This window comes from Sus scrofa, chromosome 2 (assembly GCF_000003025.6).
Source record: "Sus scrofa isolate TJ Tabasco breed Duroc chromosome 2, Sscrofa11.1, whole genome shotgun sequence".
NCBI lineage: Eukaryota > Metazoa > Chordata > Mammalia > Artiodactyla > Suidae > Sus > Sus scrofa.
The window spans coordinates 143,570,898-143,597,512 of record NC_010444.4 but is presented as its reverse complement, the minus strand read 5'-3'; the positions used below and the strand labels follow the sequence as shown (position 1 = coordinate 143,597,512).

At 47.1% G+C, this 26,615-nt stretch overlaps 1 protein-coding gene across 10 annotated transcripts; it reads right to left on the bottom strand.

Annotated features, from left to right (window-relative positions):
* Positions 1,912-22,612, bottom strand: RNF14 (ring finger protein 14). 10 transcript variants are annotated; one of them, XM_021084944.1, is made up of 10 exons: positions 22,204-22,446; positions 20,881-21,953; positions 19,398-19,578; positions 17,428-17,589; positions 16,200-16,351; positions 12,098-12,625; positions 11,012-11,240; positions 7,524-7,696; positions 6,184-6,314; positions 1,912-3,293 (listed from the first exon to the last, which is right to left on the bottom strand). In XM_021084944.1, the coding sequence occupies exons 4-10, from the start codon at positions 17,579-17,581 to the stop codon at positions 3,236-3,238; spliced, it is 1,425 nt and encodes a 474-aa protein (XP_020940603.1). In that variant the 5' UTR covers positions 17,582-17,589; positions 19,398-19,578; positions 20,881-21,953; positions 22,204-22,446; the 3' UTR covers positions 1,912-3,235. The 10 variants fall into 10 exon arrangements, with proteins under 10 accessions (XP_020940603.1, XP_020940602.1, XP_003124055.1 ...); XM_021084943.1 differs by lacking the exon at positions 20,881-21,953 and adding an exon at positions 19,676-19,951; XM_003124007.4 differs by lacking the exons at positions 20,881-21,953; positions 22,204-22,446 and adding an exon at positions 22,528-22,611.

Sequence of the window (26,615 nt, the reverse complement as noted above, 5' to 3'; positions counted from 1 at the left end):
GGGTTCAGGATTTAGCTGAGGTGGCAAGCTTACCCTCTCACACGGGTGCAGAGGCTCATAAGTGAGTCCAGACGACTCACAAGGCTGATCGACTTGTCCAGTATTTAACGATTTCCTCATGAAGCTGAGCAGAAAAATGACCATAATCGGCACAAAAAGTTAAGCCTAAAACTCCATTTACAGCCCGTGTCCTCAGAAATAACAGATTCAAAGGTACAAAAAGACCTCAACCCAAAGAGAATTCTACTGATTTGCTAAGTCTAAATAGGATCACACAGTCAGTCTTCAAGAAAAGTCTTTTGGCTCCTGACCAATACAGGTGCAACAAGATACAATGTTTAGGAGTTCCCTGGTGGCACAGCAGGTTAAGGACCTGGCATCATCACTACTGTGGCTCAGGTCACTGCTGTGGCATGGGTTCGAGTCCTGGCCCAGGAACTTCCTCATGCCATGGGCATGGGAAAAAAACAAAAAGATATAATGTTTATGTAATATTACTAATAAAAATGTGCCAGCCAAGAGCCTAAGGAGACATGATGACGAAAAGTCACATATGTCATCTCGGATGGGATCCTGGAACAGAAACAGGTCATTAGGAACAAACTCAGGAAATCTGTAGTATACACTAATTAATAATAATGTTCATTAAAAATATATCATACTTTAAATGTTCATTAGAAATATATGCTACATAACATGAGATAGGAAGAATAAAGAAATGGGTGTGGGGTAGGTGGGAACTCTCTGTACTAGCTTTGCAATTTTTCTGGAAACCTGCAACGACCCTAACACACATTTACTTTAAAAATGAACGGTACAAGATTTAACTCAACTGGCAAAGGAAAGAAAACCTTTAAGTTAGTTCAATCCCAAGCTTAAAAAGTCACAAAACCTCCACAGAGACTGAAAAAGTTACTCAGCAGGTTTTTTCATTTATCGGTTTTAGATCCAAGCCGTTTATATAAAATCAAGAGATGCACTCTCTTCAAACTAGTTTCGGTAATTTGCAAAGGGATCCTCTGCTCTTTCACTGCCACCAGAAGGACCCAGAAGGTTCCTGTCAGTTTATGGCAACTTCAGTCTGCTTGTTTAAAAAAAAAAAAAAAAAAGTCCTTCGTGAAACTCAGCTGGATGCAGAAAACTCTGTGTCCTCTGAAAGGCTTCCTTACTATACCAACATTTCCAAAACTCATTTATTTCTCAGGTCACATGGCAGGGGATACCCCAATCCTTCATTTTACTCAGAGACAGAAGCACTCTCCCCAAAAGTGAACCATCCTAAAATTAGCTCGTAGCTCGTGCCTCCCAAGTAAGACTCTACAAGATCTACTGCCTCTGTGAAACCTGAGGGGAAGACGCCGCACCCAAGGAAGGCGGACACGGCCAGTCTTGGACACTAACGAGCACCTGGCGTGTTTCTTCAGGCTATAGAGAAACCCGCTCCCATCTCTTGCACAAAACTGAGGCCTCTTTCCTACCTCCGCTGCATCATCAACATCATGTGCAGAACCCTAAAATAAAAACCTTAAGCAAACATCCACCAGCCCATGAACCACAGAACTTCTGAGCGGCTGCTAGTGAACGACTTGAGATAAACTCAAATCCAGTCCCTGAGAAGAGTCACGCTTTTCAAGGACATTGTGTATAAGCAGATGTTTTAACTCCCATGTCTCATCTTCAACTTACTCTTAAAGCCAGCTGCAGACCTTACATGAAATGTGCTGATTTGAAATCCATGTGGTTTAAACAAAACATGGACCCTAAAATCTAAGGTCAGTCCCAAGCCCAGCCAGAAGAGGAGGCACTGTTTCATGACTTCTTCAGCTCACTCTGAGAAGATGTGGTATACGCTATACAGCCTTTAAATGTCACCCGTTGCCTTAGTGACAGAACACACAGCAGCAACTCTGCTCTAATTATAAGACAATTTTTAAATCATTTTTATTTTTAAGATTAAGCATCCTTATTGACAATCCAGAAACAGTCCGCAGTCTTTGGATAACACACACATAAAATGGTTTCAGATGATCCCTACTTTTCAATGACAGGGAAGGAGAAAAGAGCTTCTGCACGGCTGCAACTGAATCCCCTGGCCTTTCTTCCCCCATCTTACTCTGCTACCAAGACACTCACCAAACCCGAAGGGAAGAATTTTGCAAAAAGCCAACAAAACCCGGAAACACGGCTCTAGGTATCAAGCCAAAATGACCCCTGGAACACTGCTGGTGCAAAATAAAACGAGGAGAGGAAGACAAATGTCCACAGCTCATTAGAGAAGCCCTTTAAACAGAATTCAGAAGGTCAGCACTGGAGGTATGGTGCTATCGTGTTCAAAAAGCATATACAGAGTTCAGCTTGTTCAGGTGGGAACGTATTAGACTTTCTCCTTTCCCAGCAGAGGAAATAAAAATATGAGCTGCTGGAGCTAATATTAACATTGTCCTTACCAATGAAAGGCAGGCTGAGGTCAATGGAGAGAAGGCAGGACCCAAGGTAGCAAAGACAAGTTGCTCTGAATCCAGGCTCTACAGCCCAGAAGAAACAGCGAGGCTGAATGGGGTGGAAGTGCTTCTGAGCCAGTATCGGTACGTTCAAGATGTGGCTCAAAACCGGTGGACTATACAGCATTAATAAATATACCAAGTGACCCACAGTGTCTGTGGTATCAAAAAAAAAAAATCTGAATTATCTGTAGATTTCTATTCTGAAAAGCAGTCGATCGAAATGACACTGGGCCATCCAATCAGTTCTGGAGTAAAGGGCTTCCTCCGAAGAAAAGTGACTTTGCAAAAATTCGGGCTGGAGGGAATGTAGTGTGGAGCGAGTCCAGGCTCTCGGTACAATTTTCACAAGGCTCTGCCCGCCCGGCTGTAAGGAGCAGGACTGAGGGAGCTCCCCAAGAAGGTCTTAGAGGGATGCTTCCCAGAGATAAAAAGGTCGGCGAGCTTAAATCTTGACCTCTCTCTCCTGACCTAAGCGTGGGGAAGAAAATAAATATTTAATTTTTCACTACTCAAGCTTCGGGCACACTGTAATATTTAATATTTTCCAAACCTTTGGCTTAAGAGTTCCTCAATTATGTTACAATGAGAAATGTCTGAATGTGCTAAATCAGTAGTATCACATGAAAACATAGACCTTGTTCTTCCCTATCTTCTACCTCGATGGTACCCTAAAAATCCTGCCAAGTTAGGGCAAACCATTCCACTGCCATCGCTTGAGCAGCAGGTGTTCGCTAGTCTTCGGCCTCATCTTCCCAAACCTCTCCGTTAACATCCACGGCATGGAACAACCTGGAAGCATAAAGTAAGAGGCACTTTAATACACCTGACGGACACGGAATATAAATGTCTTTCCTGTCCTCAAACACACTTTCCGCCCTCTGCTGATGACATCTTTGTAACTCTTCCCCTCTCCCAACTGTATCAAGGGCTGACACATGGGTCCCTCTGAACGAGCTGCCTTAAAGTCACTACCAACAGCCCTTCTGGGATTCAGACAACTCCCTTGGGCCCAGGATAAATAACCATGGGAGACGGGCATCACACATCTGATACGCCGTGTGTGCCGTACGCGGCAGAAGCCAGCCCCGGGCAAGTCCAGCGCTCGAGAAGCTGAGCTTGGAAAGCGCTCTACGCGGTGCCAATCCCTCCGTTCTCTCCATCCTCACACCCTCCGGGTGCAGAATGTTTCACCTGCCAACTGGCTTTCTTTCCCTTGTGTTACTGAAAATTTATGCAATTTTCAACACCGTATGTCCAATGGTTCATGGGCAGGGCTGGTTCTTTCAACGTGTAATTGGATCACGCCAATGACTGTAGCTCCTCCACAGCTGCCTGTGAACCAAGACTATCAGGTGATGCTGAGAATGGAGCTGCAGGAGACAAGGATATTCACCTTGTGCCAAGGAATCACCTTACAGGTCCCATACCAAGAACAAAAAAGAAAACTTAGCTTGACAGCGGAGCAAATGACAGAACGGAGTGTCACACTGACAGTGAGACAGCCTGACCCCATGGACCCGAAGTGACACAACATGAAGTACATGGCCCCGCACGAAGTATTCTTGTCACGCATGTTACTCTAAATCTAGCCAAACGTTAGTCTAACTTCCACCTTGCAGGAAATAGAGAGGATAGAGAAACAAACTAAAAGACACCACGGAGAACCAAAAACCCCGGAAGGCAAGGGGTTACACAGGACCACAGCCCGGTCGGTCTCTGCAAAAAGGCAGCGCTCCTCTCCACACATGCAAAAACAAACAAAAGGGGATAAACTTTTGTTTATTAATAAACTAAAAAAAAATAATAAAATAAAAGACAGATTTCCTGCTATGGTGCAATGGGACTGGTGGCATCTCTGGAGCGCTGGGAGGCAGGTCCAATGCCCCGTACAGTGGGTTAAGGATCCAGTGTTACCACATCTGCGGCACAGGTTGCAACTGTGGCTCTGATCTGATCCCTGACCTAGAAACTCCACGTGGCACAGGGCAGCCCCCCCCACCAAAAAAAAACTAACGAGAAAGAACCAAATAAAATGACTGAACTCAATTAGATCCTTGCAGAATAAAACAGCTTTAAAAGATATTGTTAGGTGACACCAACATCCAGTGCTCTCACTGACATGTGGAATCTAAAAAGAGGACACAACGAACTTCTTTGCAGAACAGACACTGACTCACAGACTTTGACAAACTTACGGTTTCCAAACGAGACAGGGTGGGGGTGGGGGGATGCACTGGGGGTTTGGGATGGAAATGCTATAAAATTGGGTTGTGATGATTAAAAAAAAAAAACTGAACTTGAAATTGCTCAGTCACAAAGGATTAAACCAGGAGTTTCAGAAATAATAAAATAAATGAAATCGGAAAAAAAAATTTTTTTTTAAAAAAGATAGGAGTTCCCGTCATGGTGCAGCGTAATGGAATTCGACTGGGAACCATGAGGTTGCAGGTTCAATCCCTGGCCTTGCTCAGTGGGTTAAGGATCCGGCGTGGCCGTGAGCTGTGGTGTAGGTCACAGACGTGGCTCAGATCTGGTGTGGCTGTGGCTGTGGTGTAGGCCGGCAGCTACAGCTCCGATTAGAACCCTAGCCTGGGAACCTCCATATGCCGCGGGAACGGCCCTAAAAGGACAAAAGACAACAAAATAAATAAATAAAAATTAAAAAAAAAAGATATTTTTAGGTGAAGCTGAGTACTTTTAAATATTTTACTATTATTTGTTAAACTTTTTGAAGTAGTGCTGTTATGGAGAAGACTTATCTTGGTAACGACGTGTGGAAGTACATAGAGAAGAGGCATTGTATATCCAACTTGGGTTGAGCAGCTCAGCAATAAATTTAAAAAACAAACACAGCCAAATATTATCAGTTGCTCATTTTGGTGGAAGATATCCTACTAATCCCCATTCTATTCTTTCAACTCTCATGTATGTTTAAAATTTTTCACTATAAAAAGTTGAAGAGAATTAGAAATAAAATTCCCAGATAGTATATTTACATCAAAAACCTTTTTGTGGCTGCATCCGTGGCATGTACAAGTTTGTGGGCCAGGGATCGGATCTGAATCACAGCTGGGACCTGTGCCACAGCTGCCGAAACACCAGATCCTTTAACTCACTGCACGGGGCCGGAGGCTGAACCTGAAACCCAAGCTGCTACAGAGACAAGGCCAGATCCTTAACCAGCTGTACCACAGCGGGAACTCCACAAAACTCATTTTTAATAAAATTCATGCGTGGTGGAAAACACATACAAGTATTTTCTAAAAAAGAGAAGTACTTAAATCAAAATTACTGGACTTGATCAAAAAAAGACCAAAAAAAAAAAAAAAAAAAGGAGTTCCTGTTGTGGCACAGTGGTTAACGAATCCGACTAGGAACTATGAGGTTGCGGGTTCGGTCCCTGACCTTGCTCAGTGGGTTAACGATCCGGCGTTGCCGTGAGCTGTGGTGTAGGTCGCAGACACAGCTCGGATCCTGCGTTGCTGTGGCTCTGGCGTAGGCCGGTGGCTACAGCTCCGATTCGACCCCTAGCTTGGGAACCTCCATATGCCGCCGGAGCGGCCCAAGAAATAGCAACAACAACAAAGACAAAAAAAAAAAGACCAAAATTACTGGACTTGAGGTCTGCAAATCGAGTACCAAAAACTGCTCCTGAGCCTAGGGATTCTGATATACGTACCGGTTAAAACATGGGGAGGCAGGATCAGTGAAATGTTTGTAAGGGTTTGCTCTAGAGAGGGAACCCATGCAAATCCAGCAGAAGTACTGCATACAGCCCGTACATGTCATCTTGTTACAGCCGTCTAATTTCTGGTGGGAGAGACAGAAAGAGAAAAAATATCAAGGCTGCAAAAGCAGAAGAGAAAGGCACATGCCGCAATGATTCCGTCCGGCCTTGTCTACGGTAGGGTTGAGATATGCAGGGAACACACTGATAACTACTAAAGCCTAATTCCTTTGCATTACAGGTGAAATACAGAAAATACACAGCAGGTGTCTCTACAACTAGAGACTTCGCAGAATCTCTTCTGATAAACAGAAGATACAAACCAAACATGTATAAGTGAAATGGAGTTACATTAACATTAAAATGTCTGCATTTAGGATGTAGGATTTTAAACTTTTTACGTAAATCTAAATGAGCATTTGGTACCAAGTTCCCCACGCTATCACAGAGCTGAGGTGTGTCAGAAGTGGTTAAACAGAAGGCCAGTTTCCTTAATGGAGTAACTGACCATCAGGATCAGCTCACATATAACGGCTTGGAGCAGGAGAATTAAACGCAAAAGACATTTGGGTTTTACTAAGAAGCAATAGATGTATCTGTCTATTTTGACTCAAGATGTCGCTCTTTCCTAAGCAGGTACTTGTTAAACATGTATGCTAAATCCAGGATAAATAGTTCTGAGAAATGAGGCTTGATTTTTTTTTTTTAATTAATTTTTTTTTTTTGGTCTTTTTGCCTTTTCTAGGGCTGCTCCTGCGGCATATGGAGGTTCCCAGGCGAGGGGTCGAATCAGAGCTGTAGCCGCCGGCCTTCGCCAGAGCCACAGCAACGCGGGATCCGACCCACACTACAGCTCACAGCCATGCCGGATCCTTAACCCACTGAGCAAGGCCAGGGACTGAACCCACAACCTCATGGTTCCTAGTCGGATAGGTGAACCACTGCGCCACAACGGGAACTCCTGATTTTTTTTTTTTTTTTAAATCGCACAGATGAATTCAGAGTTGGCTGCAGCTCTAGTGTGGCTCCTCACAACCCACTTGATTTTGAAGTGGATTTAATGCGAGCACCCCTGCCGCCGTGTGAAAGCACTTTGCACAGGGACGTCCACACACAGGTAAGGTCAATAACGACCCTGAGTAACAAATCTGCATCCGCCAGGTAAGGAGGCTTAACAAACACCCAACATGTGTCGTCTTCATTAGTCATAAAACTAAGTCCAAAGACTTCGCGAGGGAATCGTAACAGCCTGGCAAGGAGCTCTGCCTCCAAGTCTGCCCCCCAGACCGTACCTCTATGGGAGTCCCGCAGCACGGGCAGCTCTTGGAGTTCTTTTCTAGCCACTCCTTGCTCTCCATCTCTTCCAGGGCCTTCTGAATCACCCGCTTACCATACCTCTGCTCCAAAAACCTTTTATTGGTCTCATCTGCTTGCAGGTACTCATTTCGTAAGTCTATTAATTTTTCTAGAAAGTGAAATGGAAAATTAACTTTTATACAACTTTGTAATGCAGATTAAAAGCCATTAAAGACGGCCATGACCTTGGACCACTCAGCAATGCTAACCTGGGACTTTATCATAAGGAAGTGACCCAAAGTCAAGTCAGAGGCACAGGGGTGCATGTAACAACGGCAAACAAATTAAGTGTCTAGGGAATCATTATGCGTGAGGAAACTACTTAATGACAAAATATTTCGTTATTAAAACTTATAATTAGGATGATTATAACTCAAAATACTAGTTACAGGAGTTCCCATTGTGGCTCAGAGGAAACGAACCCAACTAGTATCCGGGAAAGGGCAGGTTCAATCCCTGGCCCTGCTCAGTGGGTTAGGGATCCGGCCGGCACTGCCGTGAGCCGCAGTGTAGCTGGCAGACACGGCTTGGATCTGGTGTTGCTGTGGCTGTGGCGTAGACAGGCAACTGCAGCTCCAATTTGACCCCTAGCCTGGGAATCTCCATATGCTGCAGGTGCGGCCCTAAAAACAAATAAATAAAATATTCCCGAGTGCCCGTCGCGGCTCAGTGGTTAACGAATTCAACTAAGAACCATGAGGTTGCAGGTTTGATCCCTGGCCTCACTCAGTGGGTTAAGGATCAGCGTTGCTGTGAACTGGGGTGTAGGTCAAAGATGAGGCTTGGGTCTGACGCTGCTGTGGCTCTGGCATAGGCTGGCGGCTACAACTCCGATTAGACCCCTAGCCTGGGCACTTCCATATGCCGCAGGCGCAGCCCTAGAAAAAGACAAAAATAAAACAAAATAAAATAAAACAAAACAAGATACTCATTAAGGAATCCAGGAGAAAAACCTATTTAGGTTGCAACTAGATAAAAATCACCCATGCACAAATGACAGAGAACAGAGAGGAATCTTCCAAGCAGAAAACCTGGACTTGGTAATAAGGGTGACAGAATAATAATCTTTTCCCTGAGATTGTGAGTTATTAATGTTGCTATGTGTGTGCAACTAGCGGTACACAGTCAAAGATTAACTTATGTGAATGACACAAAGGTTGAAACAGGCACCACTTGATAATAACAAGGCCTCCCAAGGCCAGCACCAGCACCTTTGGCTCAAGGGCAAAGACCAGCTGCGGACGACTTTATATTAAAACAGCCGGTGAAGAAAACGCACCACCCACAGGCACTGCAAAGGTCCTCCTGTCAAGCTGGCCCCTCAATACCCTTCAGTCGGGTTCCCACCGCTTCAGCACTTACCTCCAACCCAACAGGCAGCCTTTCCCCAAGCCTCACTGGCAGACAAAAGCTTTTGCTCACAATTCTATTACCTTAATGGCTCAACACAATGACTTAAAGACCTCTCTCAAGAATGTTCTAGCTAAGTTATTTATTAGTTTGCTTTCTCCATACAGTTTAGAGGCCCGTCTCCCTTTTCATGCAGCAAACATCCTCTGGGGCAGGTGCTACCTGCACTTTTCCTTCGGCTGAGAAGCCTTTCTCGGTGGCTTCATTCCCAGGCTCTATCACTGCGACGCAGATGCAGGAGACACGAATGTTTTTATCCTGCCATTTTTGAGCCCCTCCACTCATTCAAAGCGTTTTTGTGGTCCTAGACGTCTCAAGGACAAAAGGTATCACCGTGATGCTCTCAAAGAATAAAACAAGTAGTACATCACACATCTTCTGCGGTAACATCTAACACACAGAGCCGGAAAAGGAGATCTCTAACTGCGCCAGAGCCCCGCCGCTATCTGGGGTCTCCCCCACCCCCCGAGCACTGTTAAACCCCCGAACTGCACTGCAGCCCCTCAGGGACGAGGCTACAGAAGCGAAGCCCAGGCTTCTATTTCACGCCGCTGAGCTCTCCAGCCCCTCTGCCCGTAACCCTGAGGCTCTGCTCCAAGCACCTGCAAGTACCGTATTCACTCATTTCCCTTCCGGGGACTCTCTGGGAGATAATGACACTGCTAATAACTGGTGACTACAGCAACACCGACATGAATAGTTGCCACTTTGGGAGTTCCCGTCGTGGCGCAGTGGAAATGAATCCGACTAGGGACCATGAGGTTGCAGGTTCAATTCCTGGCCTTGCTCAGTGGGTTAAGGATCCGGCATTGCCGTGAGCTATGGTGTAGGTTGCAGACGTGGCTCGGATCCCACATTGCTGTGGCTGTGGTGTAAGCCGGCGGCTGTAGCTCTGATTTGACCCCTAGCCTGAGAACCTTCATGTGCCTCAGGTTCGGCCCCAAAAAAGCAAAAAAAAAAAAAAAAAAAGTTACCATTTTGCGTTTGACATGCATCAGCCCCTTCTCAAACTATGGTGAAGGACCAGTTTTTTCCTGCCACTATGTCAAGGACCAATACCTTTGCAAAACAGAATCAAATGAATAACTTGAAAAATGAGAGTATAGAGACAAAAAACCTAAGCCTAAATTTTTATCATATTTGACCGACATAAAATTACTCTGGGAAATCGCCATTACAGTTTCAAACCCTGACTCTCAATTTCTGCACTGGTCATGTCACAGGCCAGTGTAACAACCCTACCAAGTCTGAGTGGCACGACAACAGGTCACTTCGACCTCACAGTAACCTCATGAAGCAGCTATGGCCATCACCCCTGCTGGTCTGAGGAAGGCTAAGTCCCCAAAGTCGAGTTAAACTGGTGTCAAGGGCCTGACCTCTTCATCTTCATCCAGAGCAGAAGTGGCTAACAGGGTGCCCTCTCTGTGCCCACCTCCGCAGAGGGTGGCCTTCTGAAGCGCTGCGTTGGGGAAGATCCCGAGGCCTCCCTGGGCGCACGGAGAAAGCACGTGACGGCCGAGCACACGTGTGCACCGTGGAAACAGGGACCGCTGAGATGCTCCGTGCCTGCCTTCCAGGACGCACAGTACTCTATATGCACAGACACAAACTCCCTGGCCGCTCCGTCCCCGGCATGCGCCCCCGACGTGGCCTGTCGCCTCACCTCCTTCAAGCCTTCACTCAAACCACGCTGCCAGCGAGGCCTCGCTGGTGTTTCTCAATAAAATCCCAAGCCCCTTTCCCTTTGGACATTTCACCTCCTGCCCCTGGCTTATTTATTTTTCCCTCTTCAGTATTCACTGCCATCTAATATTCTTGCCTATTTTGTCTGCCTATCTCCCCCATGAGAAGGAAAATTCCACAAAGGGCATTTGGTCCCTGCTGTACCCCATCCCCAGAATCTAGGACAGTAGCTGACACAAAACCATCTGTTGAACAGACACTTCCAAACTCAAGGACTGAAGCGATAAGGCTGTTTGCACTGGGAGACTGAGTGCCCGCAGTCACGGCTCACCTGCAGTCACCTTACACGGAGAGACCCCATGGTAGGTCAATCTGCAGAGTGTACAGAAGGCGAAATTACAGCTGGAGCAGATGCCCATTGTGCAGCCAGGCTCCTGCATCACAGGCAGCTGGCAGCACGGGCGGGGGCAGTACACCACGTCTGCCATCAGGTCCAGGGTGGACTGGAGGAGAAGGCGGTCGTAGCGGGCGAATAACTCGGCGTCCACTAGCTCTTTGACCTGGAGGAAAACACTCAACGTCACAGGTCTGATGATGTCCCAACCAGCTCTGACCCTGAAGAGATCCTTAGGACGCTGGTATAAGCCAGATGCACGTAAATTAAAACCCTCTATCTCACCTCAAAATCAAGCCAAGGATGGGAAGTCCGTATCCTGACTGAGATGGGGGTTACATGCGTCTACACATCTGTCAAAACTAAGCAAACTGTACACTTTAAATGGGTATATTTACACCTTAATAAAGCTGAAATATATATATATATATATATATATATATACACACATATATTTTTTTTCTTTTCTTTTTTTTTTTGGCGGTACCGGTGGCATATGGAAGGTCCTGGGCCAGAGATTGAATCCAAGCTACAGGTTCAACCTACTCCACAGCTGTGGCAACACCAGCTCCTTAACTCACTGCACTGAGCCAGGGCCTGAACCCTTGCTCCCAGAGAGACACCGCTGGATCTTTACCCCACTGGGCCACAGCGGGAACTCTCAAGCAGGCTGTCGTTGCGTTTAAGTCTGCAAACATTTGGCTGTCCGTGCCCTCGGATCCAAACTCACACAAAACAAGGTAGTAGTGCCCCTACCTGGCAGATGGACAAAACAAATCACCAAAATGCCTTTGCTTTCTTAATGCTCGTCCCTGCCAGGGGCCTCCCATTCCGAAGCCAGCAGAGGCAGCGTCTACAGCTGTAGCTGTAGTGTAAGCTGGGAAGGAAGATGCAGCACGCCTGAGGAACACACGGGAAAAACAGCACGGGCTGGCCCCAGGCCCTACCAAGGACGGCGCTGAGAGGATGTCTCCCTTGGTGACAGAGACTGAGGGGGCAGCTGGCAGCACAGAGGAGAGTTACCTGACCAGGAGTGGCCACTGAAGGGCACTTGGGTTCTGGGCAGTTGAGGCACTGAACTTGGCCATCTCTGATCTGGATCTCAAAGTAGTCCTTGAGACAGGCTTTGCAGTACACATGCCTGCACTCCAAGAAGTACATGCATTCGCTCCCCAGCTTCTCACAGAAACAGATATTGCACAGGAACAATTTACTGTTAAAGCATTTTATCTGCTGAGCTTGATCAAAGTCCAAGATCTCCTGGATCAGACTGGACAAGGACTCCACATCCTGCACGGCTCTCTCGTCCACAGCTTCCTCTTGGTCTAGGTCAAAGGCAGCAGCTCCTCCGAAATCTAGCTCGGGGCTGGAAGAGGCCTGAGTCGCCCTTCTCTGCACTTTTTTCTGAGAACCCAGCCTGAGCTCGAAGGGAGAGACGATATCCAGGTAGGCCAAGGTCTCTTCCTTGAGAAACTGCATCCAGGCAAACAGGACCACGCTGCCGCGGTGCTCCTCCCACAGGTTGTCTAAGTGCTTGCAGAGAGCAGACAGCTAGGAGAGGACACGAGAACGCTGGTGAGCTTGGAAAGATGGTGGTGACGATGTGAACTCCTGACCTCCCCTGAAACCGTTTGAGGTTGGGCCTTTCCCCTTCCTAACACGACGTTTTTACTGCTGTGATAAAACTGTGCTGCAAAACCGCACCAGCGCTCTCAATGGAGCGCTTCTTAAAACTAGTTAGCAACACAAATTAGCACAGGAGAACACAAGGCCGGAAGCTAAAAGAAGTACCATGGGGAGTTCCCGTCGTGGGTCAGGGGACGCGGGTTCGATCCCTGGCCTCGCTCAGTGGGTTCAGGATCCGGCGGTGCCGTGAGCTGCGGTGTAGGTTGCAGCTACAGCTCTGATTTGCCCCTTAGCCCGGGAACTTCCATATGCCACAGGTGTGGGCCTAAAAAGCCAAAAATAAGTAAACAAGTAAGTAAATAAAGGACTATGAAAACAAGAGAAATGGCAAGACGCCACCAGATGCAGAATTCAGTTTACATCTGAGCCAATGAACTGGAGGACTTTTTCTGTTCTGTTTTTCTTCGCTTTAAGTATTGCTGTCTATTTCATGTAGGAAAAGGGATCTAGTTCTAAAGTGAACAATTTCTATTCTTCTGGCGTCCTGGCCCTGTAGATACCCTGCAATAATGATCGCAAACATACGGGTTTAAAAATGCCATCCCAGTTTTAAAATTAACTTTTTTAGTCCTGTGACGAAGCCAACTCACGGGAAAGCATCGCTAACAGAATCTAACCTCAGAGTCCTCATTCTTCGGACTGACAAACAGAGTTTCACTGAGCAACCGGGCTTGCCCCAGCCCTGGCTCACAGGCGACGGCAGACCCACAAACCTGGGCCTGATTACAAGCCCTCAACACGATCTGGCTGCGCCAGGGAAAGCTCAGGTTTCCTCAGTAACCAAAGTTGAAATTATTTCAACACTTCCCCCTTAAAACTGGTCTGTTCACTTCGAAAAGCAAATATAAGAAGCTCTTCCATTACGAATGTAAAATATCAGTAAGGAGAGCTCGGGAGTCATAAACAGCTTTTCTTTTCAGGTAAACATCCAAAAAATACGCCTTCCAGATGCAAATAAACGCGTACATTTAAATACCAAGTGAAATAGGTGCCCGTTCTCTCGTCCTCATGCTGTGCCAAGTCGTGCTGGTCACTAAAGCCCACACACGCACAAGCCTAAACCCACACTGACTAGTTCAGGATCGGACAGCGAAGGCTTCTCTACACTTGCATGAATGTGCTTATCCGATCAACCAGAAACTTGCTGGAATCTGTGAACTCTAATAAACACTCAAAGGGAGGCTGTGAGGGCTGCGGGCCACCGAGTCCCATGCAGAAGCCCTTCTCCTGCATCCTCTTTTCCTCTCTGGGCCCTTCTCAAAGGAGGCGTCTGGGATCGACACAAGCCCGAGGAACTAGGCAGGCAGAAAGAGAAGAGCAGGAGAGAGACCGTCGTGCACACATACTGGAAGAGAAATAACGAAAAGCACTAGAAAACGAAACCCACTGCTGTCTGCCAACCGAACCCAGTGAGAGACAGGTCCATGCCTCAACTTCACTATCCACAGGTGAAATTTACAACGCCAAGGACTTTGGGGAGTTCCCTGGTGGCCTGGTGGTTAGGATTCGGTGCTTTCACCAAGGAATCAGAGTCTGGTAACATACAAGAAACTGAACCAAGAAGGAATAGGAGACCCATCAAAATGCCAAATGCACGGACAAAAACTTATTTGATGGAGAATCCTACTGTAATTTTACTTTTATGTATTTATTTGCTTTTTAGGGATGCACCTGTGGCACACAGAAATTCCCCGGCTAGGGGTCTAATCAGAGCTGTAGCCGCCGGCCTACACCAGAGCCACAGCCACCTAAACCACAGCTCACGGCAACACCGGATCCTTGACCCACTGAGCAAGGCCAGGGATTGAACCCGAGTCCTCATGGATACTAGTTGGGTTCGTTACTGCTGAGCCACGATGGGAACTGCCCGTACTGTAATTTTAGACGTGTAACATAAAAGTTCAAGCAACCTTCTCCCTGATCCCAAAGGCCAGCGTTAAGTCGATGCTCTCCGGCTAAAATCTGAAACACTAACCCCACGCGTGGTTCATCTGCCCTTGTCTTGTGCATGCGTGTGTGTGGAGGGCACACATGCACTTGTAAGGACATTATAATAATTCAAATAATTCAGTCAACTAGACTTCAATAAAAAAAGAGAAAAAGAATAATTCAGTCAATGCTCAGGGATCTAAATGGCAGACATCCCCGATATTCTTTTGAGCAAAGAATCCACTGTCCTGAATGGGTTGCCTCTGGCACAGATACGAAAATGCAGGGTAAGATTCCTTTTTACCCTGCAAGGATTATTCTTTTTTTTTTTTTAAAGCTTAATGTGGTTTGTAAAACATAAGTCCAATTTTACAAAAGCACTCTCACCCGGGGATCAGGCTGGTGATGAGCAGGGGTGGGGAACGAAAATTACCTGATCCGAAAGGAAAAACTGACAGGCTGTTCCTTGAGCTCAAGGAACCCTGACCGCTTTCGTCTTAATACATCGGCCTATCAATCTCCATCGAGACGTCTGCAAGGGAAGCGGCTATTGATCCGTTATCTATCCCAGAACACGTTATATTAGCTTCCAGCCCTATTTACATCTCAATTAAGAGGTGAGGTTGTTACCAAGAAAGGATGTATAACCCAGAGGAAATGATCTCAAGCCTTCAGGGGCTCTCTGCAGGGATCGCACACATTTCTAGTCCTGTGCATTTACGCCCAGGGGAGCGCGGTCTACGATTCCGTCCTAAATACGCAGACTTTTAAAAGCAAAAGCGGGAGTTCCCGTCGTGGCGCAGTGGTTAACGAATCTGACTGGGAACCATGAGGTTGCAGGTTCGGTCCCTGCCCTTGCTCAGTGGGTAAAAGATCTGGCGTTGCCGTGAGCTGCGGTGTAGGTCGCAGATGCAGCTCAGATCCCGCATGGCTGTGGCTCTGGCGTAGGCCAGTGGCTATAGCTGCGATTCGACCCCTAGCCTGGGAACCTCCATATGCCACGGGAGCGGCCCAAGAAAAGGCAAAAAAAGACAAAAAATAAATAAATAAAAGCAAAAGCACTTTTCTGTGTTCTCAGGCAATTCATTATAACTACATTAGCTCAACTTTATTTCTCCTAATTACAACTAAAACTTTCATTTAAGGAATGGATAAAAAAGCAACACCAACGCTTAAGGGAAAAGAGGAGCATCTCTAGTCTCCAGTACAATGCAGATTAAATGGGAAAATAGCAAGGCAAGCAAAGAAACAATACACCTGATTAAAATTACTTGTACTACAATTCTTAAGGATAAATCATTCTAACTAGTGCCATTCCTTTTGAAACACCAAACATTTTCAAGGCATTCACATTAGGATTCATGAAGGCAAGAGGAAAAAAAAAAAAATTACAAAAGCAAACCCATTTGTTCTTCATGCACTGAATTCAAGATCACCAAGGTAGCCGTCGCTTAAAGAGGACTTTTTAGGTTTCTAAAAACGGATAGGAGAAATTAGGTTCGGGTCTAACCTGAGTTGGTGACAGCCATTTGCCACTAAGTGTGAATGAAGGTGGGGAGGAGGATGGATAATCTGGTGGCAGCTCAAAGTTCAGCACAAGTGGAGGCAGAAAGCAAATGGTGTGTTCAAAGCCACTATTCTGGAGACACTCATTTGAGTTGCCTGAACCAAAAACAAAGGTTAGAAAGGAGCAGTTGATCAGCACTTGAGTGTCTATGACTGTTGAGCGGCGCTCAGAAACTCTTAACGCTTTAGTTGAGGGAACAAAAACCCTCCCCCAAAGCCCTTTCGGTTTCCTAGTTTTACTTCGTAGCCACCACCTTAAAAAAAAAAAAAAAAAAAAAAAAAACCTTGTAAGCCCTTAAAAAATCTACTACGCATCATGAAATTAAAAATGAAGATACACAGCTTATTCTTGGATACACTTTTGAGCATAACTCCCACCACTAAGGAGCAAGTTATACACAATGTTTCCTGTTGCTGTTGTTTTACAGTAGATGATTAAAGACACAATCTAAAGAAAAGGACGCTTATTCCAATCAAAGAGCCATGACCTACTTAGATCAGCATGTGCCAACTACCCATGAATCATAGGTGGGAGAATCTGTGCCAACACAGTGATGTCAACCTGAGGGCAAGATACAACACACAACGCTCTCGCAGTCCAAGTTTCATCTTAAATGATTACATTTACTCTCTTCACTCAAAGCCTTTACAGTATAAACCGTCTGAGAAAGTTTGCATCCATGTCCTGTGTGAACATTTCTACCCAAAGTACCAATTTTTAATTTTTTTTTCTGAAGCCAAAGACCACAGAGTAGCAGCATATTGTCATATGTGTGTGGTGGCTGAAAAATTGCTGGCAACCAAACATTATTCACCACCACCACAGTACTTTAAATCTTTCCAAGTATTTTCACATCCATTATTTCATTTTCTCTCTTAGTACCCCTATTTAACAGCCAATGACTCATAGCTGATGAAGTGCTAGTGAGCCTATTAGGATGCGAGAAACACGCAGGGTAATATCCCAGTTCAGGGTCATAAAGGCGGAATCAAACTGAAAACTGTTCCCTCCCAGCCCAGTTTTCAATGAAGGCAGCAACAGGCATTAAATCTGCAACCCTACCGTCTACCACTGATGCCTTGAAACACAAGATGATAAATAACTTAGGTACACTAAGAAATTGAGAAGAACCTTTATTTAGAAAAATCCGTTTAAGATAATATGAACTGACCGCTCACAAATATCTTGAAATTTTGGGGCAAGTCCAAATAGATCCTGGTTTCTCCACCTTGGACAGACTCTGCTTTTCGGAATTCATCTCCATCATAAATACTCGCCAGGGCCAGCAACTCATCCTCCTGAGCTTCTCGGTCTTCCGACGACATTTAACTTTCTGAGGAGCGGGAGACAAGCATTCGAGCCGGTTAAGAACAGGAAAGGCGAGGAAGCGTCTGCAAAGGTCTAGGGCACGACCACCGCCCCCCAGCCCGCCCCCGAGAAGGCTCCTCGCCGCCACCGGATGAGGAGCAGCCGATGTTCTCACTCTTCTGTCAAACTAACAATGCCAGGCAGGGCTCATGTTCCAGAAGCTCTGCAACAGCACCAGCCTTTTCCACAAAGGACGGCTGTGGTGCCTCCGACTGCTGACTTTATCAGTTAGGTATGATTCAGGGGAAAAAAGACCATCCGAAAAAAAAATCGTAAAGGACCAATCACACATTACCTTGACTTGTCCACTACACCTAGCCAAGTGCCTTGCTCACCAAAGTAGTCCAAGCATAGGTGATAGGCGTCTTTAAAATAAATCAATGTTTTGGGGAGTTCCCATTGTGGCACAGTGGTTAATGAATCTGACTAGGAACCAGGAGGTTGTGGGTTCGATCCCTGGCCTCGCTCAGTGGGTTAAGGATCCAGCGTTGCTGTGAGCTGGGGTGTAGGTTGCAGATGCGGCTTGGATCCCGCGTTGCTGTGGCTCTGGCGTAGGCTGGCGGCTACAGCTCCGATGAGACCCCTCGCCTGGGAACCTCCCTATGCCACGGGTGCGGCCCTAGAAAAGGCAAAAAGACCAAAAAATAAATAAAAATAAAATGAATCAATTTTTCAAACCCACAGGCATCTCTAGGGCAGGTTCTCTCAACCTCAGTGCCTCTGGCAATGGCAAGGGCAAGGGCAAGGACAAGGGCATTCTCCAGAACAGGGTGTGCGCCGCTGGGGGCGGTTTTCTTCCCTCTCCCAGTGGGAGATTCCTGGCTGCGCCCGGAGATGGTTTTGATTGTCACAACTCTTGTGGGAAAAGGATGCTCTTGGCCTCTAGTAGGCTGTTTTAGGGTTGCTGTTACACACCCTGGAATGCTCAGGACAGCCTCCCACAAGCAAGACCTACTTGTTCCAAACAGGGACAGCCGCCATGTAAGACAGAAAACGAAAGAAGCAGCAAAATAACATTACATTTCTGAAATCACGCCAAATTCTGTCACGTCACTTTTAAGATTTATCATCATTTTAGGTAACATCAACAGTGAAAATATACTACACGTCAAGTGTGAAGCAACGCTTTTTTAATCGCAGCAACGAAAAGATGTGCCACCGTGTCAGGTAATTTAAACGTACGAAAAATATGTAGTGAGACTCTGTGAAAGTTAACAAAACAAACCCCAAATTATCATCGTCAATTAAAACACTCAACGATAATGGCAGGGGCAAATACGCTCCCTCTCGGCTGAAATGTTTTTCTAAACTGAAACGCACAAAGCAAAGTTAGGACATGCTTTTTCACATTATCAAAGATGACACTATAAAATTTAGACGAATTCATTCAAAATGTCCATCTTCAAAAGGTTTATTTTTCCAGCAGATAATGGTTCTGATTAAACCATGTCCTTGTTTAAGACACAGTGACAGGAGTTCCCGTCATGGCTCAGTGGATAACGAATCCGACTAGGAACCATGAGGTTGCGGGTTCGATCCCTGGCCTCGCTCAGTGGATTAAGGATCTGGCATTGCCATGAGCTGTGGTGTAGGTGGCAGATGCCACTTGGATCCTGTGTTGCTGCGGCAGTGGTGTAGGCCATTGGCTACAGCTCTGATTCGATTCCTAGCCTGGGAACCTCCATATGCCATGGGAGCAGCCCAAGAAATGGCAAAAAAAAAAAAAAAAAAAAAAAGACACGGTGACATATTCTGTGTGAGGTCAGTTAGTACCTGTTAATAACAACTAGAAGAAAAGGATATTAGCACTGCAGTCCGTATTTCATTCAGCTCAAGAGTTTGCAACTCATGCAAATTTCATTTGTCCTCCAGATGATGGAGCTGAGACTGCTGGAGCTGGATAAAAGGCCGAGATGTGGAATTCATACTAGAAACACCAGAGAAAGCCTGCCATCTGCAGAAAAAAAATTACAAAAGATGGTGTTAGGACCCTCTCCAAGTTTAAATTCGGAATTTAAACACACGGTCAATCCTCATCTATAGCTGCATACATGCCACTCTCGCGGTCAGCCTAAGTGAGCCGTGTCGCTGAAGGGACACTTTGCCTGTCCCCTGCGATGAGAGTGCCTTTCTTATCTGACGCTTTCAGCCCTGGGAGGAGCTGAGAAGAAACACCGAGGTCCTATCAGAGGACAGCCCAACAAGCTTCCACGACCAACCCCTTCCTGGGGGGCTTTTGTGTTTGTTTTTCCTTTCCTCTTCTGCTTCTCTTCCTTCATTTCCTAGCCCCCCTTCAGTTTTTCCTCTCGACGGCTCATGAATTAATCCTGACAGGGATTAACAGCAGGTGAATTTAAGCATGATAGCAGGATACTTAAAAACAAAATAAAGGTGCTCACACACACACAAACTTTTTAAAGTTCTATTCTTAATGCTTTACTAGGCTTCTTAACTGGGAAGGAGGGAGAGGGGTAGCCGTCCAGATTCTGAGATGCGTGACTCCCAAATAAGCTAAGAACGAAATTCGGGATCGATTTATCGACTAAACACCTATCATTAGGTACCATACCAAGTCTTTTCACATTTGCTAGCTAGCTATTTATCTGTCTATTTATTTATTTAGCTCTGTAGGGCCCTACCTGCGGCATATGGAAGTTCCCAGGCTAAGGGTAGGATCAGAGCTGAAGCTACCAGCCTATGCCGCAGTAACTCGGGATCCGAGCTGCATCTGCGACCCACACCATGGCTCACAGAAACGCCGGATCCTTAACCCACAAAGGGAGGCCAGGGATGGAACCCATGTCCTCTTGGATACTAGTCGGATTTGTTTCCACTGCGCCACAAGGGAACACAACATTAGCTTATGCAATTGTAAACAGCTTTACCAAGTGTAGCACACAGTGGTGATATAACTGAGCTTTTTGTTTCTTCCTGTTTAAACAGTATAAATGGAGATGAATTTAGAGTTTGTGGTTTTAGGTTAGTGTTCCCCACCTCATCTGCACAGGAGAATCACCTGAGGAGCAGCTTTTTAAAATCTCCGCAGCCAAGCTCCACGTGATTCCGTGAGAATTAACATAGGTCCTTTCCATCAAAGGAAGTCCTGGCTACTCCATTTTGCTCCTGCTTCCTCGGACACCCTTCTCCATCCCCCTCGTCCCCTCTTCTCCCAGGAACAACGTGTTTCCAATGAGCCAACCCAGAAGAATGTGCACCCTGACCTGACTCATGGGAAGGGGACAGGTATACCACCTGCCTTAGGGATAAAGAGGGAGGGTCTTGTCTTCTCTGCGTGCTTTCTGAGGACCCACGTCCTTCCGCAGAAGTAAAGAGCCTTGTCGAGATCGCCCCGAGTTCATGTGTCTCACTTTCCGACACTGAGGATCCGAACCAGAGTCCAACAGTTTTAATTCTACTGTGCGGCCAAGATTGAGACGCTCGGCTCCAAACAGGGTTTCCCATTAGCAGCCCCTCAAGATCCACCCCGGGCCCCAGTCCCTTCCTGCAGATTGCTGACCTCGATTTCTTTCTGATTTATCCATTCAGCCTGCAGGACCCAACGCCACAGCCCCTATTCCACGTAGAAATTTCCAGTCAGACATCATGTCTTTAAAAATCTAGCAAACTAGGAGTTCCGACTGTGTCGCAGCGGAAATAGATCCAACTAGGAACCATGAGGTTGCGGGTTCAATCCCTGGCCTCGCTCAGTGGGTTAAGGATCTGACATTGCCGTGAGCTGTGGTGTAGGTGGCAGACCTGGGAACCTCCATGTGCCGCAAGTGCAGCCCTAGAAACAAAACAAAAAAACCCCAGCAAACTTTTACTCTAACTTTCCTATAACATTGTCACATTCCCACCTTGCATTGCAGCTGCTCCTGTGGACTTGCACTTCCTCTCCTATTGCCTCTCCTATCACTGTTCCTTAAGGGCAAGGATCAAGCCCCTGTGTATACGATTCCCGGCTTCTAGCAGTGCCTTGCATGCGACATTAGAAAAAGTAAGAAATGAACTGGGCTGAGATGCAGGGACCTGAAATGGGGGACTAGAATCAAAGTTCAGGGACTGCACGGCTACAGCCCACTAGAAGCAGGAGGATGGCTTGGTCATCACGAGAACAGTAAGAAACGTAACTTAGCTCTTGCCGTGGGTCAGGCACTGTGCTAAGCCCTACAAATGCATTAACTCCTGTTCGTTCCCCATAACCGCAGGAAGCAAGTCCTATTACTAGTTCCATTACGCAGAACAAAACGGCATTTCAAGTCCGTTCTGGCCCAAGGTCACACAGCGAATACAGAACCGAACCCGGCTTCAGACCACCCTGTTTTTCAGCTGTAACACAAGAATGAGAGTAACCCCAGTGCCACGGAACGGAGAGAATTCGTTTCACGTTACTTCGGGCAAAAACCGGAAACCGCCGCACCGGGAGGGAAGCCCCTCCTCCGCCGGGTTTCCCTCGGGCCTGGGAAAACCCTCCCCGGCCCCCAGGCCCGGCCGTGCGGGCCCCCGACGTCGCCGCCGCCGCCGCGGGGTCGGAGCCGCTCCCCGCCGGGCGTGTGGAGTCGTTGCTGGCGCGACTCACCGACCGCCGGGCGGCAGGCCCCGGCCCCGCTCCCTGCCCGGCGCCCGGACACGGTGGGCGCTGCGCCAGGTGCCGGCCGGTCCAGACCCTCCGGAAGGACCCGCGCCCGGACCGTCCCCGGCCTCCTCGCAGCGCCCCGGGAGGCTCAGCCGGGCCGCGGGCGACCCGTCCCAGGTCGGCGGAGCTGACCCCCGCCGGGCAGTCCCAGCCCGGCCGCCCGTCTCTGCCCCGCGCGCCGGAGCGTGGTCCGCACCGTACCTTCCGACCGCCCCGCCGTGCCGGGCCCGAAAGTTCCGCCCTGCACCCGAGCGCCGGGGCGCTCACCTCCACGAGCGGCCCAGCCCGGAGACGCCCGACTCCACCTGCGCGCCGCCTCTTCCGTCTTCGGAGCTGTCAGCTGAGCGGGGCGGAGCGCGCTGGGCAGGCCCGGGCGGGAGAGAGGCTCTGCGCAGCCGCCGTGGCCGCCCCGGCCCCTCGGCCGCCCCCCGCAGGTCAAAAGCGGCGCTGCAGGCGCGACCACCTCCACCCCCACCGCGGCCCCGCTCGCTTAAGGATGCCTCTGGAGAAGCTGACATGAATGCAGAGTCTGGGGTCCTGTGCCTGGCGAGGGGGGGGGTGTCCTTTCAGTAGTTCTGGGAAAGGGCCCTGGAATTCGAATTTTCACCAATCCCTAGAGGTGATCAGGAGGCAGCGATCCGTCCAGGGCCACCTTCCCGTTGAAATCCCAGTTCTGCTGCCCAGGCTGACTAAGCAAGCCTCTTCTCCCGCCCCGAATCCCGGTCTCAGAAATGCTGCCCATTTTTCTGGCACCTCCACTCTGAAGGCATTCACTCATTGTTCGTACTATAACAGTAATAACTCCCATGCTTATGGAGCAGTTAGGATGCTTCAAGACCTGCACTAAGTGCTTTATGTAAATTTTCTCTTTATCGCTTCACCATAACCTTATGATTTAGGTACCATTTGTTAGTCCCACCTTATAAACAAGAAAATTGAAACTTAGAGAGGTTCAAGGACTTACCAAAGGGTACGTGATTATTAAGAAGCTGGGTGGGAATTTAAATTACATGCCCATACCTCATGCTATAAGCAAAAAATAACTCAAAATAGATCAAAAAACCTAAATGTAAGAGCTAAAACAAGTAACTCTTAGAATTGGAGTAGATCTTCATGAACTTGGAAGAGGCAATGGATTCTTAGACATAACCAAAAGCACAAGAACGAAAGAAAGAAATAGTTAAATTGGACTCATCGAAATTAAAACTTCTGCGATTTCCCGTTGCGGCTCAGTGGGTTACACACCCAACATAGCATCTGTAAGGATGCCGGTTCAATCACCGACCTTGCTCAGCAGGTTAAGGATTCCACATTGCTGCAAGCTGCAGCGTGGGTCACAGATGTGGCTCGGATCCAACACTGCTGTGGCTGGGTCTGTGGTGCAGACCGGCAGCTGCAGCTGTTATTTGACCCGTAGCCTGGGAACCTCCATATGCTGCAGGTGTGGCCTTAAAAAAACAAAAATTAAAACTTTTGTACTTCAGAGAACACTATCAAGAAAGTGCAAAGACAACCTATAGACTAGAACATATTTATTTGCTAATCATATATCTGATAAAGTTTTAATATCTGGACTATATAAAGAATTCCTACAAATCAACAAGAGAAAGCCCAAAAACTCAATTTAAAACTGGGCAAAGAATTTGAACGGATAGTTCACTAAAGAAGATGCACAAATGGTCAGTAAGCGTGTGAAAAAATGCTCAACATCCTTAGTCATCAGGGAAATAAAAACCAAAACCACATGAGAAGCCACTGCACACTCACTAGGGCTGCTCTAATAAAGGAAAAATAAAGAGGAAGAAAAACAAGCTCATAAATACAGTGAACAGGTAGGTAGTTGCCATGGGTAGGGGGTGGGGAAAACTGGTGAAGATACTAAATTATGTTTATAAAATAAATATGTCACGGGAATGTTACTCACACCACGGTGACTACAGGTAATAATAACCTATATATATATTTGTCTTTTGTCTTCTTAGGGCTGCACCTGCAGCACACACTCCACAGGCTAGGAGTCCAATCAGAGCTATAGCTGCTGGCCTACGCCAGGGCCACAGAAACGGCAGATCCAAGAAGCATCTGCAAACTACACCACAGCCCATGGCAATGCTGGATCCTTAACCCACTGAGCAAGGCCAGGGGTCGAACCCGCAACCTCATGGTTCCTAGTCGGAACCATGTGCCATGACAGGAACTCCTGGAGCCCTAATATCTTGTGCGTAGATTGTAAAGTGATGTAGCCACTCGGGAAAAGAGTTTGACAGGTCATCAGAAAGGATCTTACAATAGGACGCAGCATTCTAGTCCTAGGAATATATCTAAGAGAATTGAAAATATACATTCCCACGAAAACGTGTACACAGATGTACGCCAGAGCAGCAGTGTTCACAATAGCCAAGGCAGCTATTGGGGTATAGAAGCAATCCAAACACCATCAGTGGATAAATGGATAAACAAGATTTATCTTAGGTGAATTACATCGCAAGAAAAAAAATTTTTAGGTGTTCCCATCATGGCGCAGCGGAAACAAATCCGAGTAGGAATCATGAGGTTGCAGATTCAATCCCTGCCCTCTCTCAGTGGGTGAAGGATCCAGCGTTGCCGTGAGCTGTGGTGTAGGTGGCAGACGCGGCTCAGATCTGGCGTGGCTGTGGCTCTGGCACAGGCCAGCAGCTGTAGCTCCAATTCGACCCCTAGCCTGGGAACCTCCATATGCCGCAGGTGCGGCCCTAAAAAGACCAAAGACAAAAAAGAAAAGAAAAAAAAATTTTAGATAGAAAGCTCTGTTCTCAGCACTTAATGCAGACATGTTGCTTCCTGCTCCTGAGAACGATCAAATGAATGTCCCGCTAACAATCTAATGAGCTCCGGTGTCCCCCCCATCAGACGTCTTCCTTGAGAAAAGCAAATTGCAGAACTGGGCATCTAACTCAAACCTACATGATCATTAATGCCCCCAAACAGCACTGGCTTCATGGGCCACCCGCCTGCGCAGGCACACGCGGGCCTGTGCTCAGGAGGGCCTCGGGCTTAGAGGGCTTAGAATCTTGAAATTCTTTTTTTTTTTTTTTTTTTCTCTTTTTGTCTTTTTGCCTTTTCTAGGGCCGCTCCCGCGGCATATGGAAGTTCCCAGGCTAGGGGTCAAATCGGAGCTGTAGCCGCCAGCCTACCCCAGAGCCACAGAAGTGCGGGATCCAAGCTGCATCTTCAAGCTACACCACAGCTCACAGCAACACCAGACCCTTAACTCACTGAGCAAGGCCAGGGATTGAACCTGCAACCTCATGGTTCCTAGTCAGATTTGTTAACCGCTGTGCCATGACGGGAACTCCAGAATCTTGAAATTCTTAATAATTTTCAAATAAGAGTTTCTATATTTTCATTTTGTGCTGGGCTTTGCAAATGACGGTGCTGCTCCTGCACCCAGGAGAGAAGACGAGCCCCGGGGGAACACTGGGGCGCTAGAGGGGCTTACCGGCTGCCACAGAAGGAAAATTTTTAAAATGCAAATAATCAGTCCTAATTTTCTGTACTGCACATCTTGACTGTTACAGAACAGAAACCTAACTATCTCTGTAATGGATACCAAAACCAGAAACATACTTCTTAAGAACACAGAGGAAGGAAGAATGTCTGAAGCCATTCATTAATATCGTTATTTATGTTGAACCAAAGGAAATAAATTCAAGAGCAAAACACATGGCAACCCCACCGCACAGCGCGCTCGGTGGAGGAGAGACCACGAACCGGGCCAGAGACCGTCCAGATGCAAAAGGTGCGGGAGCCCGAGAACCAGGTGGGGAAATTCTCACAACGTCGGAGCAGGAGACGGACGAACTGTGACATCAGGTCCTGACCTGATGTCACAGTTCACAGGATGGAGGGACTAGAAGAGAGAATTTCAAAGCTGTGTTAATAATTTGGATGAATGCAAAAATGAACGCGGCATTCAGAGTCTAGCTTGGAGGTCAGGATGGGCTAAAGAGAATTTTCTACTAAATTTTGTTTTTAGACTCCACAAAAATAACAGATTTTTTATATCTTTGGTTTTAGGTGCCTGGTTAGTCCCCAGCCCAGCAGAGTGGGTTAAGGTTCCAGCATTGCCACACCTACAGCATAGGTCACGACTGTGGCTCAGCTTTGACCCCTGGCCCACGAACTCCCTATGCTGCGGGGTGGCCAAAAAAAATCCCACTGAAGAATGAGGGTTTGTGGAAACAGAAACACAGACAGAGTAAAATCAGTCTGGATTTAAGAATTACAAAAGAAGGCCCTGGGGAAGTCAGAATTACAGTTTATGACCTAATGTTAGGTGAGGATGAAAATGCAGAGCGGGAGAAAGAGACCCAACG